Source organism: Dreissena polymorpha, chromosome 8 (assembly GCF_020536995.1).
Source record: "Dreissena polymorpha isolate Duluth1 chromosome 8, UMN_Dpol_1.0, whole genome shotgun sequence".
NCBI lineage: Eukaryota > Metazoa > Mollusca > Bivalvia > Myida > Dreissenidae > Dreissena > Dreissena polymorpha.
The window spans coordinates 21614797-21632861 of NC_068362.1; the positions used below are offsets into that span (position 1 = coordinate 21614797).

Genomic DNA, 18065 nt, shown 5'->3' on the forward strand with positions numbered 1-18065 from the left:
GAATGTTCTCTTATTTTGGGTAGACGGACTTCTTCACTGTTCCAAGATGCTTACACAGAACAGTGTATAACTTTGTATGTTTTTGATTACCGAAAATTTGACCATTTGTGTGGCATTACATCATAAATATGTCATTTAATGGCATGTTAATGCATCCCTCCCTCTAGCAAACAAAGATCATAAACAATATAAAATACCATAGTACATGTAGGTATCGTTGGGTGTCCGGAATTGGATTAAGGAAATCTTGTCATATTTATACATATGACCAGTGAACATTAATCCAATAATTGCTCAACTAAGTTGTCAGTCAAAATGCACATTTGAGCTGTGTTCTGGGCAACATGGCTGAATGCATGTGCGTAAAGTGTCATCCCAGATCAGCCTGTGAAGATTGCACAGATAGTCCCAGATCAGCCTGTGAAGATTGCACAGATAGGCCCAGATCAGCCTGTGAAGATTGCACAGATTAAAGTGTCATCCCAGATCAGCCTGTGAAGATTGCACAGATAGTCCCATATCAGCCTGTGAAGATTGCACAGATAGTCCCAGATCAGCCTGTGAAGATTGCACAGATAGTCCCAGATCAGCCTGTGAAGATTGCACAGATTAAAGTGTCATCCCAGATCAGCCTGTGAAGATTGCACAGATAGTCCCAGATCAGCCTGTGAAGATTGCACAGATAGTCCCAGATCAGCCTGTGAAGATTGCACAGATTAAAGTGTCATCCCAGATCAGCCTGTGAAGATTGCACAGATAGTCCCAGATCAGCCTGTGAAGATTGCACAGATTAAAGTGTCATCCCAGATCAGCCTGTGAAGATTGCACAGATTGTCCCAGATCAGCCTGTGAAGATTGCACAGATTGTCCCAGATCAGCCTGTGAAGATTGCACAGATTGTCCCAGATCAGCCTGTGAAGATTGCACAGATTGCTAATCAATAACAACACTTTCTACATTGACACTATTTTTGGTTGGGAGAGAAAGACAATTAACACAAAAGCAGAAAGTGTCTTTACAGATTAGCCTGTGCTGACTGCACAGGCTAATGTTGAACTACACTTTGCAATCATGCATTAAGCCCAGTTTTCCAAGACAAGGCTCATAGTGTGGTGTGCATTTCAGGGAGATGAAGCAGACCATTCTAGCTATATCAAACCACAGCTCACTCCAGTGACTCCTGCCACTCCACAGAGGGTTGTGCAAAGTAAGAAGCTGGACTGTCCTGCCAAGGTCGAGGTTAAGGAGGTCTTCGTATTCTTTGATTTGAAGGCATGTACTTTTTTTATAAATCAAACTGCGTTTGGGGAAAACTTGGATTAATGCATGTGTGTAAAGGGTCTTCACAGATTAGCATGTGCAGTCTGCACAGGCTTTTCAGGAACAACCAGGGCTATAGATAACTTTTGGGGTAATCGGGTGATTTACCCCCTGTTTTTGACAACAATAGGGTTTTTGAAAATTCAATAGAGTTTTAGCAAAAAATTTCACCCCCTAATTTTGAGCTTAATTGGGTTTTTCACTCCCGGTTTTTTAACTCAATTGGGTAATGTAGGGAATTACATATATAAAATAATAAAAAATCTTCTAAGGTTACTATATTATTTATACAAACGGAATTTAAAAAGGTACCTTTACATAACAACAAACAATTACTGAATTCCCTTTCAAAGTTCATTCATTTTTGCGTTGAACAAGACCGAGTTCGAGAAAATCGCTACAGAATTGATTAAGTTATGGCTGTTCAAAGCGATGTACCCCGTTTTCGGGTCATTTTGAGATGAATACCTTGAAAATGAAATTAGAAAGCGGACGGTCTACGAATAATTACAATACTACCTCAAAGATTGATAACCGCTTTTCTTCATTGGACGGCATAAAAACTATGCGGTACATTTTTGTACGGAAAATAACCAGTCTAAAAAATACGCCCGGTATTCTTAAGAATTGCGTTTCATGACGCAAGGTTTTTTTACGGGAATTACGTTATTAAATTTGTATTTGCGTTTTTGTACGCTTTATTTTGAATTTAATTACGTTTTTGGTTATTTTAATTGCGTAATAACGCACGTACGCTTGTTATCTATAGCCCTGGGAACAACACTTTCTGCCTAGGTTGGATCATTTTTTTAAGGGACTTCCTTTAATTGAAAAATTCTGAATAAGTGGAAAGTGTCCTTCCTTGATTAGCCTGTGCAAACTGCACATGCTAATCTGGAACATCACTTAATGAACATGCATAAAGCCCAGTAAAATCAGAGTGAGGCTCAATCAAGTAAGGCTCAATCAAGTAACTGATTCTCATTGACTGAAACTCATTGTGTGTACCATGGAAATACTTTTGTTTCATTGTATTATAAAGTAAATTGCTATTTAAATACTTTGTATTGTTTATTTTCAACAAACATATTTCAACTACTGTTAGTCCCGTATCCATCTGTAAAGCTGTGAGGCCACCCTTTAGGTGAAGTTTTTTTTAGGTCAAGTGTGAAGCTTCAGGACTTTGTTGTTTAAGTATGTCTTGGCTTAAAAGTGCATGGACAAATCTGTATAAGAAGAATTTGACTAACATTTACAACATGCTTATACAAAGAAGTCAAAGGTCAAAATAAAGAATAATGTTTTTGGTTAATAATGCTTATTTATGCTGAATATCCATTCATTTTTGGATTGTTAAAACTGGTACATGTATAGTCAGAGCTCCAGATAAGGGCCGTACAGCCGTACATACGGCTTTTTTCATGAAGGTTTACACATTTATTTTTATAAACTGGACGTACAATTACGACTTGAATATCCCTTTTACGCATTAATGAAAAATATCTGGCCGTACCGGTACGTCCGCACGGCGTGATTTGTTGGTCTCTTACCTAACGGCGCCTTTTCGTTTATTTAAATTACCGAAAAGTTGTAGACTGGGTTCGGTATTATTGTCTATTCTGACGCGTGATTTCTGGTTACTTGTAAACCTGTCAAAAAAAAAATGTCTGCGCGCATGGAGAGCGGGCTAAACCGAAAGCGGTTAATAAAACACACTTTGTTGTCCTACAATGGCTACATACGGTCGTCTTACCATCCTGACATTCAATCTGTAAACCCAGGAAAAAGACATTCTCGCCCCGATATTAAACAATTTGATTGCATCGATGGCTAAAAATGTGGCTTTGACAGTTAACTGCGAAAGCAATTATTCTTTTGAGATGAGACAGTGACATTTGTGTTCATTTACTTAGCTTACTAGTTGGCTTGTGTTTTCTTTTCAAGAAAAATTATTTATATGAAGAACTAGTATTTAGTCATGAGCTTTAATGTGTAGTTGTATTTTCATCATAATTTTGAATGGAAAACCTAATAAAGTAACTATTTATTATAATTGCTGCAAATGTTTCTGTAAAGGCAGTTATACACCCTTCAATATTCAAGAACACGGGTAGTACAGTACTACCTGTATTTTTGGATATGGTAGTACAAGTACTAATTGATTTTCAGCATTACTCCTTGTCTTTCTGTCAGTGGCAGTACCGTTACTAATTTCACAAATCCTTATCTGGAGCTCTGTATAGTGGATATTTATGCAGGTTTTTTTTTGCCCGATTTTATAGCCGAAATTCGGCTATGTTCCCAATCCCAAAAAGTATACTTTTTTCCCAAAATGTGGCAAAAAATTTCCAATTTCCAAAAAAAAAAAAATTTTTTTTTTTTTTTTTTTTTTTTGAAAGAAGTGTCTAATGTGTATTTTATCACAATTTTAATGCAATTACATCTAACAAAGTAGTACATGATTTTGTTCATTTCATTTGAATGATTATAAAGAGTTATATCAAATTTAGTATTTCCCTAAATCAGTGGACTTTTCGTTTGGAATAAAAAGGCTAATGAATTTATTTTCCCAATTTCATGAAATTGCCGATAAAATTCCCAATTCCAAAGCCAAGGGCTATCTTCCCAAAAAGTGGAAAAAAAAACCTGTTATGTAAACAAATCTGATCTAAGCTAAATTTAGCTATGTAGGATTCCATGTCAAGATATCTTGAACCCATCTAGAAATTAGACCCCATTTAATTTGTCATGGGGACTTTTTTTCACAATTGCAAAACAGATAATTTGTGCTAATTATTATCCCCCGCCAGAGGCGGAGGGATATTGTTTTGGCGTTGTCCGTCCGTCCGGCTGTCCGTCCGTCCGGCACTTTTGTGTCCGGAGCCATATCTTGGAAGTGCTTTGGCGGATTTCATTGAAACTTCGTATGAGTATATATATGCATAAGAGGATGATGCACGCCAAATGACATTCTACACCATCTGTTAAAAACAGAGTTATGGCCCTTTGTATCTTGAAAAAATGCTTTTTACTATAGGCACTTTTGTGTCCAGAGCCATATCTTGGAAGTGCTTTGGTGGATTTCATTGAAACTTGGTATGAGTATATATATTCATAAGAGGATGATGCATGCCAAATGGCATTGTACACCATCTGTTAAAAACAGAGTTATGGCCCTTTGTATCTTGAAAAAATGCTTTTTACTATAGGCACTTTTGTGTCCGGAGCCATATCTTGGAAGTGCTTTGGCAGATTTCATTGAAACTTGGTATGAGTATATATATATATTATATGCATAAGAGGATGATGCACGCCAAATGGCATTGTATACCATCTGTTAAAAACAGAGTTATGGCCCTTTGTAAAAATGCTTTTTACTATAGGCACTTTTGTGTCCGGAGCCATATCTTGGAAGTGCTTTGGCGGATTTCATTGAAACTTGGTATGAGTATATATCCCCCGCCAGAGGCAGAGGGATGTTTTGGCGTTGTCCGGCTGTCCGTCCGGCTCTCCGTCCGTCCGTCACTTTTGCGTCAGGAGCCATATCTTGGAAGTGCTTTGGCGTATTTCATTGAAATTTCGTATAAGTATATACATGTATATGCATAAGAGGATGATTCACGCCAAATGGCATTGTACACCATCTGTTAAAACCAGAGTTATGGCCCTTTGTATCTTGAAAAAATGCTTTTTACTGGCATGTTTGTGTTCGGAGCTATATCTTGGAAGTGCTTTGGCGGATTTAATTGTAACTTGGTATGAATATATATCCCCCACCAGAGGCCATAGGCGGAGGGATATTGTTTTGGGGTTGTCCGCTGCAACACTCTGAAAATTGAGCATATATATAAACATTGAATGTTTTTGAGGAAAACGCACGACTTATTAATTGACGGGAAGGTCAAGGTCATCACAGAGAGATGTGTGGATAAATTGTTCTGAAACAAATACATTAAAATACATGTTTATAGTGACTAAGTCATGGACTTTTTGAGTACAACATGTACATGAATGTTAGGTGCTTCAAGTGATGAAGTGAAACATTGGAAATATTGTGATTGAAAAGAGTAAATTGAAGGTGTGGATTTTTGTGTTTTTTTTTACAATAGATGAACGACTGTTGAAATTTTTCAAAATATATTATTTTGAGAAAACCCCTGAATACCTGGGTTTACCTGCGCTTACCTGGATTATAGGCTGAGGCAGAATAAAAGCTGAATAAAAGCTATATTATCAATACAATAAAAACTTGGTGAAAACTAACTGTTCTTCTTAATTATCTCAATTATCTCCATCTTGCCTTTCAACAAGAGTTGCTTTAACAATGAGTGAAAATACAATAAAAGGCCAGGCAAAATTGACTTTCACGGGGACAAAACCTCAAACAAAGCAGGCTACTAAGAAATCACGCCCTGACAGTGAGACAAGTAATTCAAGCATGGATGAGCTACATACTATCCAAACACAGCTGCAAAATATGACAGAGGGAATTACCAGTTTGAGGGATGAGCTCAAGAGTATGCTTAAAAAAGAAGAGATAGAAGAATTAATTACCAGCACAATAACAACAATTATGGCCAAAATTGAAGAGAACATGAACAATAAGATAGAGCACATAGTTAGTTCAAAGATTAATGAAATGCAATCAAAAATCGACTCCCTAGAGTTTGACAATACAAACCTAAAAGAAAAAATACAAAAAATAGAAGACACCACAACCTCTGAAAATAAATCACTACAAGAACAAGTAAATAAAGCATATGAGCTGAGCAAACTTGCACATCAAAAAGCAAATTACAATGAGCAATTCCAGGAAGAATAATATTAAGATATTGAACATTCAAGAAAATAGGGACGAATCAGAAGAATCACTAGCAAAAACAGTAACATCAACCCTGAAGACCAATGCAGGGGCAGGGGTAGACCTACTGCTGACTGATATAGTGGCGATCCATCGTATCCCCACAAAGCGGGGAAAAACCCGCCCAGTCCTTATTAAACTGAAAAACAACTCTGCGAAGTCCACCATTATGCGAAAGAGGACCCCCATGAAGAACAATGGCTACAAACTCAGGTGGATGACGTCACTAAGCCCAACCAGGGGCTTATCAGTAGGCTTCACCTACACCCGGACATAAGTAGTGCCTGGTACTTTAACGGTTCCGTATATGGTCAAACTGTTGCTGATGAGCGCATCAAATTTGACATTTATGACAACGTGAACAATGTTATTGAAGAATTCAGGCGCTTCAGAAGAACGGGGGTGAGTGGACGTTAAAGACATCATTACTACCATGTATGGACCCCATGTTACTGAAACATGGTATGATTCTAATAAAATAGTTCACGCTTCTGTATGTTACACAATTCTCTGTAATTCAAAAAACATTTGTAAATATATTCTATTATTTATTGTAATTATACCCTATAATTAACTAATAACGTTTGTTGATTTTTTTGTTTTAAACGATGCTTGATATATAACAGAAATGCACTTCTCGATACATTATTCTATGTAAGTATACTTTGTAAACGAATTAACAATGAAAGAGACTGTAAAAACAGCATATATATGTCAATCTTCAAACCAGACTATACATTATCTAGTGAGCGATAGAAAATGATTTACATATATCAGAAATGCACTTCTCGATACATTATTCGATATAAGTGAACCTGTAAACAAATAGTAATTAAAAAGTCTATAAAAAGGAATATAAATGTCAAACTGTAAAACAGACTATAAATCATATAGTATTGTTAGCATGTGGTCATTCACCTTGATAAATTGGATTATTTAAACCATCACAAACCACTAGTGAGACTATAGTCCTTATCTTATTTAAATGAAGTCAACATATGTTTAGAATATGCAAATTTGCAAAAAAGTAACGTATAAACCTTTTCTGAAATAATAAAAACAAATAAATTCTTTCTTTAATTGAATGTTTCTATTAAAACGCTGATGTTTATTTGTCAATCCTTATATGTCATTGCTATTCATATCATACTCTTATTTGTTTTTCAAACAGAGTGGTCATTGTCTTAACTTGTGTGCTCGTTAATGCATGTTTTTATTATTAAAAACGCACAGTGACTGTAATGTTAGCTGTGCGGCTGAATATTATTAAAAAATTAAAAATCTATACTATTTTTATTTAAACAATTAATCTGCTAAAACTGCCTGTGTAAGCCATGTTTTATGATTAAGCTTGCACTATTACTGTAATGTTGGCTGTGCGGCTAAATATTATCAAAAATGAAATATGTATATTATTTTTATTTAAACAATTAATCTACTAAAACTGCCTGTGTAAGCCACTATAACTGTAATGTTGGCTGTGCGGCTGAATATTATTAAAAAAAATGAAATATCTAAGCCACTATGACTGTAATGTTGGCTGTGCAGCTAAATATTATTAAACAAAATGAAATATCTATACTTTTCTATTTAAACAATTAATCTGCTACAACTGCCTGTGTAAGCCATACTTTATGATTAAGCATGCACAATGACTGTAAATTGTTGGCTGTGCGGCTGAATATTATTAAAAAATGAAATATCCATACTATTTTTATTTTTAACAATTAATCTGCTAAAACTACCTGTGTAAGCCACGTTTTATGATTAAGCACGCACTATGAGTATAATTTGTGGCTGTGGGACTGAATATTATTTAAAAAAAAAGAAAAATCTATTCTATTTTTATGCCCCCCTTCGAAGAAGAGAGGGTATATTGCTTTGCTCATGTCGGTCGGTCGGTCGGTCCGTCCGTCAACCAGGTGGTTTCCGGATGATAACTCAAGAACACTTGGGGCTAGGATCATGAAACTTCATATGTACATTGATCATGACTCGCGGATGACCCCTATTGATTTTGAGGTCACTAGGTCAAAGGTCACGGTCATAGGTGAAACTTCATAGGTACATTGATCATGACTCGCAGATGACCCCTATTGATTTTGAGGTCACTAGGTCAAAGGTCAAGGTCATAGGTGAAGGTCACAGTTACTGGAAATAGGCATTTTAAGGATTTAGCATGGTTCAAACAAGGGAAACAACTACGGTTTATGCATGTTCTTTTTATTACAGATTTGCTTCCCTTATATTCATTCAAAATCTCATTTTACAGTAGTAGTGACAAAGTTTAAGCTGCATAGAATAATACTTGATTTATTGATGATGCTTTATTTGTGCGGTTCCTTTCTTCTCACAATAACAATTGTATTTTTGATGTATACTTAAAGATGCATTTATTTAGAATATATATACTTAAAGATGCATTTATTTAGAATATATATATACTTAAAGATGCATTTATTTAGAATATATATATTTAGCTGTATATGGGTATGTTTGTATGTTTTTTTTGTGTGTATGTGACGGTGTATGTCAGTATTTATATAGATGTTAATATATATATATATATATATATATATATAAATATATGTAGGTACACATGTAACTCAAAAAATATCCCATGCAGCTATCTACTTGCTTTTGATCTAAGAAATTATGCATTTATTTGAGATATAGATATAAATGTATATGGGAATGTTTTTGTGAGTGATTGTATATGTCAGTATTTATTTATATAGATGTAAATATATATAAGTATATGTAAATAACTTGAAAACATGCTTTCATCTAAGACATTATGCTTTATAAGTATTTAAATGTCATTATGCGTAAGAATCGGGTGTTTTTTGTCTCATTCTCAATATCATACTATATGTTCTGCATTGGATGCGATAAGATGAATCACTACATATACAATAATACGTTCAAAACATTTATGTTGTAAAAGTCACTTCTTTAACACATATATGTAAAAAACCTGTTGTAAAATCATGTATTTTGATGTAAACAAACTGATTTGTTTGCTTGTAATCACGATCATTTGTTTTACCTTGCTATCCCTTTGTTTGTTTTTTTGTTCTTGTTTCTTTGTTTTTTTTGTACTTAATTTGCTAAATTGCTTTCATCTTAAAATGCAGAAATTTAGAGTTAAAAATGATGTTGATGTATGCTGTATACCAATTAAACGTTTGTATGTATGTATGGACATCTTATGTCCTATAAGAGAAACCTACTGGACATGTTTTAAAATAGAAACTTACTGGACAAATCCACACAATAATATTTACACACCCTCCCTTTCTTTAAATGATTAAATTATGCACTCTGAATGTAAAAGGGCTAATCAATAAAGACAAACGCATTAAAATCTTCAAATGGTTAGACGAAAAAAAAAAAAATATATGCCTACTACAAGAAAGTCACTTGACACATACTTTAACACAAACCTTAAAAGATGAATGGGACGGGGACATCTACCTCAGTGGACAATATACTAATAAACAAGGCATTGCCTTTCTGATAAAAAGTAACATAGGGATCACAGTTGATAATTTTAACGAAATAATAATTGGCAGACTAGCAAGTATAGATATCAAAATACATGAAACACAACTAACATTAATCAACGTTTACGGTCCTAACATAGATGATTCCACATTTTACGAAACATTACAATCTTTTATAATTAATAACCAAGATAAAAATATTATAATCGGTGGTGATTTCAATACTGTCCTGAACCCATTATTAGATAAAAAGAATGGAAACCTTTATACTCATCCTAAAAATAGAAATATTTTAAATAACATAATTGAAAACTACAATATAATAGATATCTGGCGTACAGTATACCCAAACGAAAGCAAATTCACCTGGCACTCAAACACAAAACCAACAATATTTTGTAGACTATACTATTTTTTAATATCTGAATCTCTTTGCAACATTATTGACACATGTAACATAAAACCAGGATTTATGACTGATCACTCTCTAGTTGAACTTAAACTGCATAATATACAACCTGAAAGAGGCCCAGGATACTTTAAAATTAACAACAGCATCTTATTGGATACACAATATCAAACACAAATAAAACAGGAAATATTAAATACAGTTCAAAATAATAAAGATGCAAACCCAAACACCTTATGGGAAGTAATTAAAGGAAATATACGTAACACAACAATAAGATACACATCATTTAAACAAAAAGAAACACACAAACTTGAAACTGAAACCATCAAAACCATTGAAACACTTGAAAAACAATTGCATCAAACAAACACAAATGATACCACCGACATTGAAAATGAAATAACATTAAAAAAACAAATATTAGATGGAATCTATCATACACGTCTCAATGGAATAATACTAAGAGCGCGTGCACAGCATGTTGAACACAATGAAAAAAATACAAAATACTTCGCAAACATTGAAAAACGTAGAAGTGAACAAAAAACTGTACACAAATTAGTAGTCAATGGCAAAGATATAACAAACATGACTCAAATACTAGAAGAACAACGTTTATTTTTCGAAACCCTCTATAAACGAAAAAATGTTGAAAATAACAACCTTTTTAAAAATACACATCACGCTTTAAACGAAGAGGAAAAACAACTGTGCGACGGATTGCTTAATGAATATGAATGTGGATTAGCCCTAAAAGATATGCAAAATAACAAAAGCCCAGGATCTGATGGCATCACAATCGAATTTTATAAAATATTCTGGAACGATATAAAAACACATCTAATTAATTCACTAAACTATTCATTTAACAACGAAAACTTAACCACGCTACAAAAACAAGGTATTATATCACTTATTCCAAAACCTGGAAAAAACTTAGAATCCTTATCAAACTGGCGCCCGATTAGTTTACTAAACAATGATTATAAAATTGCAACTAAAAGTATAGCAAACAGAATAAAAAAAATATTACCAGCAATCATTTCAAGATCTCAATCTGGTTTCATAAAAGGACGTTACATTGGTGAAAACGTTCGTCTTATCCAAGAATGCATAAACTATTTCAACAATTTAAATAATCCTGGTCTAATTTTCTTTGCAGACTTCGAAAAGGCATTCGATTCGCTTGATCATTCATTTATGTTCTCTTGCTTAGAAAATATGAACTTTGGTGAAAGTCTCATTCAATGGGTCAAACTATTTTATACCGATATTAACAGTTTAATCATTAACAATGGCTTCTTTTCAAACAGTTTTAACATCGAACGAGGGGTTCGACAAGGATGTCCACTCTCATCATCGCTATTTATTATCTGCATCGAGTATCTATCACATCACATCCAATCAAATAAACACATAAAAGGCATATCACTAGAACCTGACGAAGAAATCAAACAGTCCCTATTTGCTGACGATGCAACTTATTTTTTAAACGACACTTACGATTCTTTCCATAACCTAATAGAATCGCTAACCCTTTACGGAATGACATCGGGTCTGAAACTAAACAAAAGTAAATGTACTGTGCTACGAGTAGGTAAATTAAAACAAAATAATGTCCAATATAAAAAAGAAATGAAATTTAATTGGACATCCGATGAAGCCACAACGTTAGGAATTACTTTCACAAATAATGAAAAAGATACAGTTCTTAAAAACATACTACCTAAATTACAGAACTTTAAAAACTGCTTAAAATCATGGCATCACCGTAAACTTACACTTATCGGAAAAAACACAGTATTGAAAACGTTTGCACTTCCTAAATTAATTTATGTATTAACAGTCCTCCCAAATCCACCAAATGATATTATTAACGATATAAAATCAGCAATATTTAATTTCATATGGGACGGTAAGCCTGATAAAATAAAACGAACTCAGTTAATTCAATCTGTAGAAAATGGAGGTATCCAATTAACGAACATTGACTCATTCTTGAATGCAATCAAATGCAGCTGGGTTAAAAGATACCTAGATAATGCCAATACAAGTAAATGGAAATTATTCTATCAGAAAATTCTAAAAAAATATGGTGACTCCTTACTCTTTGAATGTAACATCAGCAATACTATCTTACATGAAATTGCAAACGAAAACATATTTCTGTCTGATGTTCTATCAGCATGGAGTGATGTCACTCATAACCTAGAAACCCAAACAAGCAGCAAAACTATTCTATGGAACAATAAAGACATAACTTCAAACAATAAGACGTTTTTCTATAAAGATTGGTTTGAACGAAGCATTAAATATGTCGACCAATTATATGACTACAGAATTAAGGATTTCTACTCTTTTAATGATATATGCTACATATACGGAATACCTTCAAATAATTTTTTGAAGTACTACACATTAATCAAAAGCATACCCATACATATTAAATCTGAAATCAATACAAATAATACACCATGTACTAAAACAACATTCGTAGAAAATATACTTGGAAGAAAAAACAAAACAAATAAAATATTTTAAACACTACAAATTAAAAACCCTACAGAAAACTCAAAAACCCAAAATAAATGGCAAGTCCTTTTCGGAGTACATGAACTTAATTGGAAACACATATTTACCATGCCATATAAAGCAACTATTGAAAGCACTCTGAGAAATTTTCAATATAAATACATTCATAGAATTATAGCTACAAATAAATATCTCTTTAAATGCAAATTATCTAATTCAAATCTGTGTGACTTCTGCAGTGAAAACATCGAAACTATAGAACACCTGTTTTGGGAGTGCAAACACATCCAGCCTATTTGGAATCAATTAACATCTTTTCTTGAACAACAGCAACTAAACGTTAAACTATCTTTCTTAAATGTAAGTTTCGGAATTTACTCATTGAAATCAAAAGATTGTAATAATATTGTGAATTTTATTCTTATAATGATGAAATTGTTCATCTTTAACATGAAGTTCAAAAAACAAGTACCAAATTTTAATTGTTTTATCCATAGTCTCAAACTTAAAGTCCAGATTGAGAAAGAAATAGCCCTCAGTAATGACACATTACAAAACTTTGAACAAAAATGGAATCGGATTAAATTCTCATGATGTTTGTCCACTTATATACATTTCACTCTAATGTAAGTTTATCTTTCTAAAATATTTTTGTATGTTTTTTTTTTTCAATCTTATAAGATCATTTTGAATATACAACGAAACACACAAGTCCAGTATGCTTTCTTCCGACTTTATACAACTCATCATTTTTCATAACAATTCTTCTATTATTTTTTTCTTTTCTCTTTAAAAAATATACATATTAGCATATCTTGTATAACATGTCTGAACTTTATTGCTTTGTACAATCACTATGTTGTATATATTCATGTATACATTGTATGTATTATATTGAATAAAAAAAAAATAAAAAAAAATAATAATTTTTGAAGGCTCAAGAACCTTCCTCTGTCTTTGTTTTGAGTTATTGTCCTCCGTCCGTCCATCTGTCAGTATGTTCATCCGTCCGATTTGCACCCATCCTCAAACAAAGCATATGTCTGGGGGATATCAATTCTATGAATTTGCTTGTTATTATTGTAATAATATGCAATACTTAAGATATGAATTTGAAAATGGGGCATTTTTTCTTCTCATAAAGAAATGCTATTGGAATGTATTCTTGTATAAGTTATATATAATCTTTAATTATTGGTCATAAAAAAATACCAATTATTTGTGTAGACTGATGAAGACCCTAGCAAGCACAAGAAAAATAAGAATTCACTTATTTTGCGAGAGAGAATTGCATCTGGAAACCATGGCGGAACTAAGAGATTTATTCTTACCTTGCCACAGTTGGAGGACCATAAGAACCATCCAATTGGAGAGGTGAGAGCAAGTGTGTTATGTCTCAGAAGGAGGGCTTATAGTATTCACACCTTGCGTGGTATATTGTATTTGAGTGCGTGCTGCGATTTTTTCTGCCCAATTGGGAAAAGTACCAGCACCATTTCAATTGGGAAAAATTAGCTTGAAAACCCCCTGAAATTGGAAACATTTGCGTTGTGAAATCTTCAGATAGAGAATTACTTGGTTGTAATTGCATAAACCGATTGGAATCTTTATGTGCATTCATTTTGGCTTGAAATGTTCAGTTTCAGTGCTCAATTCATTTGTTCACTTGCAGATAATGCATTTTGGAGGAAAATTGACAACATGTTTTTTCCTTATGGGATTGTTTAGACCACAATTTGGAATTTTGTAGCTTTCCTTTGATTTGGAAAGTACATTTTACAGGTACTTGATAATGAAGGAAAAAATCCCTGGTGTGTCCGTCTGAATTACTTCCCTTGGAGGGTTTTAATAGAACTTTGGATTTTTGTCTCCGTATGATCATATTATGTGTCTTGAAGATCTCCAATGTTCCTCTGTCTAATTTAAACATGCGAGTAAGGATTAAATTATTTTGTCAGATATCTCCATGAAAACACAACGTGTTTTGTGCAACACCCATGCTCCTTGATTCAAGGTCATGGTAAAAATTTAAGTACATTTCAATTTCAGCTCTGTCATTTTAGACCACCTGATAACACAAGGTGCTCAAGATTAGCTATTGTGATCACTCTATGTCTGGCGTTGTGTGGTGTTCTGTGTGTGGTTTGCGTTGTCAACTTTCAGCTGGTTACCACTCTAAGAGGCCACATTTGTCTTTCAATCTTGATGAAGCTTGGTCAGAATGTTTATCTGGACAATCTATTGGCGGTTTTTTAATCTTGCTTACATGTGTCTAAAACAAAGGTCACCAGGCCAAATCTTAGTAAAACCTTTTTACTTACCATTACATGTATAGGGGCTACATTTATGATGACACCATTTCAGAATCGGACAATATCTTGACCGAATGTGAATCTGTGTCATATGCGTCCAAACAGTAGGTCACCAGGTCAAATTTTACTAAAATCTGGTAACCACTCTTGAAACCTCATTTATAAAATAATCTTTATGTATAATCTATACTAATTACTGAAGGTGTAGATAGCATATTGAAACATAAAAGAACTTTAGAATGCTGTTTGGTGTTACAAAATCACCAATATGATTATCCAACTTTGATGTGACATGTCATAACTTTATGTACTAAAAAACTACAATAATTCCTGAGAGATTCCATTGAAACATAAAATCACCATGATGTGTAGATTTGCAAGATATCATTTTCACTGATGTAATCTACTAAAGTAGAGCAAATGTTTTTCTCAATTCGGAATAATGGGTCTTTTTAATTTCTTGTTACTTAATTGCACAAATCCATCTGAATATTCTTTTACTTGCATATGGTTGAAATGTTCAGTTTCAGTGCTAATTTGATTTGTTGACTGGTAGATAATTTTGCGTCTGTACTTATGGGCATTTTTCTTACTCGGAATTTTGTAATTTTTCACGATTGGGATCGTCCCTTTTACGGGTACTTTATAAAAAAGGAAACAATCACTGATGTGCCCTTGATATTAGCGATGGGTATGGTTGTTTTTCCTGTTGTAAAGCATTGTATGGTGGGGTGTGCATGGTGGGTTAGTGAGCCCTGTAGACACTGGGCACTTAATGCATGTGTTTTATGTTGTCCCTTTTTAACCTGTGCAGTTTGCACATGCTTATCTTGGACAACACTTTCTGCTTTTATGGAAGTTTTAGTTAAAATGAAGTCACTTCTATACAAAAATCCTCTTTATGAGGAAATGGTCGTCCCTGATTAGCCTGTGTGGATTGCACTTGCTATTCTGGGATGACACTTTACTCTCATGCATTCAAACCAGTTTGCTATAACGCAGCTTGTATGCCATTCAATATTGTTACAGGAGGCTGGATTAACTGAGCCTATAGACAAGGAGCTGATAGATGTTATAGTCCAGTTTATAGATGAGGGTGTGTATGACTCCCCAAGTATGAAGCAGCATCTTGAGCAGTACGTGCAGCGCTGCCATCCTGCCATCCTCCCGACCAACAGACGCTTCTACCCTGCCATTAGGACCATACAGAACCATATGAACAAAGCCCTACGTTTGAAATTCCCCAATGGCGAGCATAAAGCCAAGGTACTTAAAGCTGACACATTTTGAAATTTCTAATGAGCTTCGCTTTGAGAAATCTGGATTTAATGCATGTGCTAAAACATGCAAATACACATAAACATACAAGAAATTGTACTGAGCTCACCTAAGCACATACTCATGGTGAGCTTATGTGATGAACTTTTGTCTGTTGTGCGTTGTCTGTGGTGCATCCTCTGTCATCAACATTTATCTTGTTAACACTGTGAGGCTGCATTTATTGTCAAATCTTCATGGAACTTGGTCAGTATATTTGTGACTTAGGGCACGTGGCCCTCTTGTTTAGAGTTTTATGTTTTTGCTTAATTCAAGTAGCAAAATGCTATAAAGTATAATACAAATGTTAAATACTGGCATCTGCCAGTATCGTCATTGAGCAAAAACTTTGTTTAACGTAACCTATTGAACTATTAATTTTGGTTTTGAAGCATAATACATCAAAAAGGTATCATAATAAATAAAATGCAACGCTAGTATGGTGTTATGAGAACTTAATCAGTCTTGTTGATTTTGCAAGTTGCATTGCACAAATAAACACAAGCAACTTGACTGATAGCTATTCTCAGAACATACTACTAGCATAATATTCTGTTGAAATGTCAATAATTGTGACAGGTCTGTCATTATTTCTCTATATGACACAAAAATGTACTTATCAACTTCCTTTTTACAGGTTAAAGGCAGCAGGCAAAGGGGAGAGAGTAGCAAACGCAAAAATAGAACGGTAAATATGTTCAAACTTTGGTAAATAAAAGTACTTTTCCCAATTTATTTTCTAAGTCAATTTGTATTGAGCAATGGATAATTTTATTTTCTGGAGCATTGTTGTTTCCACACTCCATGACTGTTGAAAGCCTCATGGTTTGATCATTATTGTAATATATGCATGTTATGTTATCAGGGTGTAACAAAGAAAAAGGATCTCTCTACAAAAAACCAAACCAAAGTCAGACCACCAACACAATGGAATCCTAAGGTAAACGGCTACTTAGTATTTTTTAATGCTCTAAGTAAGCTTCATATAGCACTGTTTCAATCATGGAAAAATTACAAATTTCTTGATTGATTTTTGCAAGGATGTATTCCTTTTTCATTTGAATATGTCATTTTGTGATGGAAATGAAAAGATTCACTTCTCTTTTAGTTTGACCATGCACACTTTGTCAGTTCATTCTTCTCAGTAGATTTTCAGGGAATAATTGCTTTTGATAATTAATTTCCATGTTTGACGCCAGGCACTTATAGTCCGAACTTTATTACATTTCATATGCGGCTTCTCAATAGGGTGGACACAATATTTTTTTAGGTTGTTCTGCTTCTAAAGTCCTTTAGTGAGTTATTGCCCTTCGTTCAATAATTGACATTGTCTAATGAATGTTATGTTTCTGTGAATGATCACAGGAACATGTGAACCCAAAATGGTGTAAATGCCCATATTGTCATGTTAATCTGCCATGTGATAGTGACTTTTAAGGGAGTAATTGCCACTTGCTTTGTAATTTGTTATAACACATACCTGATTGACAGAGAGCATAATATGGGAGAATCCATCAGTTTCACTGATAGTCTTGGATCTCTTGTTAGAACTCTGAATAATTGGGGATTCCTTATTTATATCAACATGTGGATATACATTGTATAACATTTGAGATGTAGTGATAATCTGTGTTAGTGATTAAGGGAAAAACAAGTCATCTCCTGGTCTTATTTTTTGTAAGATTTTAGAACTCGAAAGTTTTTTTCTCCTTCCAAAACTATAAAAACCAAGGTCAGCACCACTTCAGCTAAGTATCTCAAAAGTTACTTAAAAATTTTCTCCACAAATTTGAATGATTATGTAT

General features: G+C 33.8%; 1 protein-coding gene across 6 annotated transcripts in view; it reads left to right on the plus strand.

Moving 5' to 3' along the window:
* LOC127843177 (uncharacterized) overlaps window positions 1-18065 on the plus strand; it is a 55755-nt gene that overhangs the window by 12743 nt on the left and 24947 nt on the right. For all 6 annotated transcript variants that reach the window (XM_052373034.1, XM_052373035.1, XM_052373038.1 and 3 more), the window contains exons 4-8: window positions 1126-1272; window positions 13859-14005; window positions 15973-16209; window positions 16898-16948; window positions 17126-17200. In XM_052373034.1, coding sequence (XP_052228994.1) covers window positions 1126-1272; window positions 13859-14005; window positions 15973-16209; window positions 16898-16948; window positions 17126-17200 — 657 coding nt within the window. The remainder of the gene's footprint in view (window positions 1-1125; window positions 1273-13858; window positions 14006-15972; window positions 16210-16897; window positions 16949-17125; window positions 17201-18065) is intronic.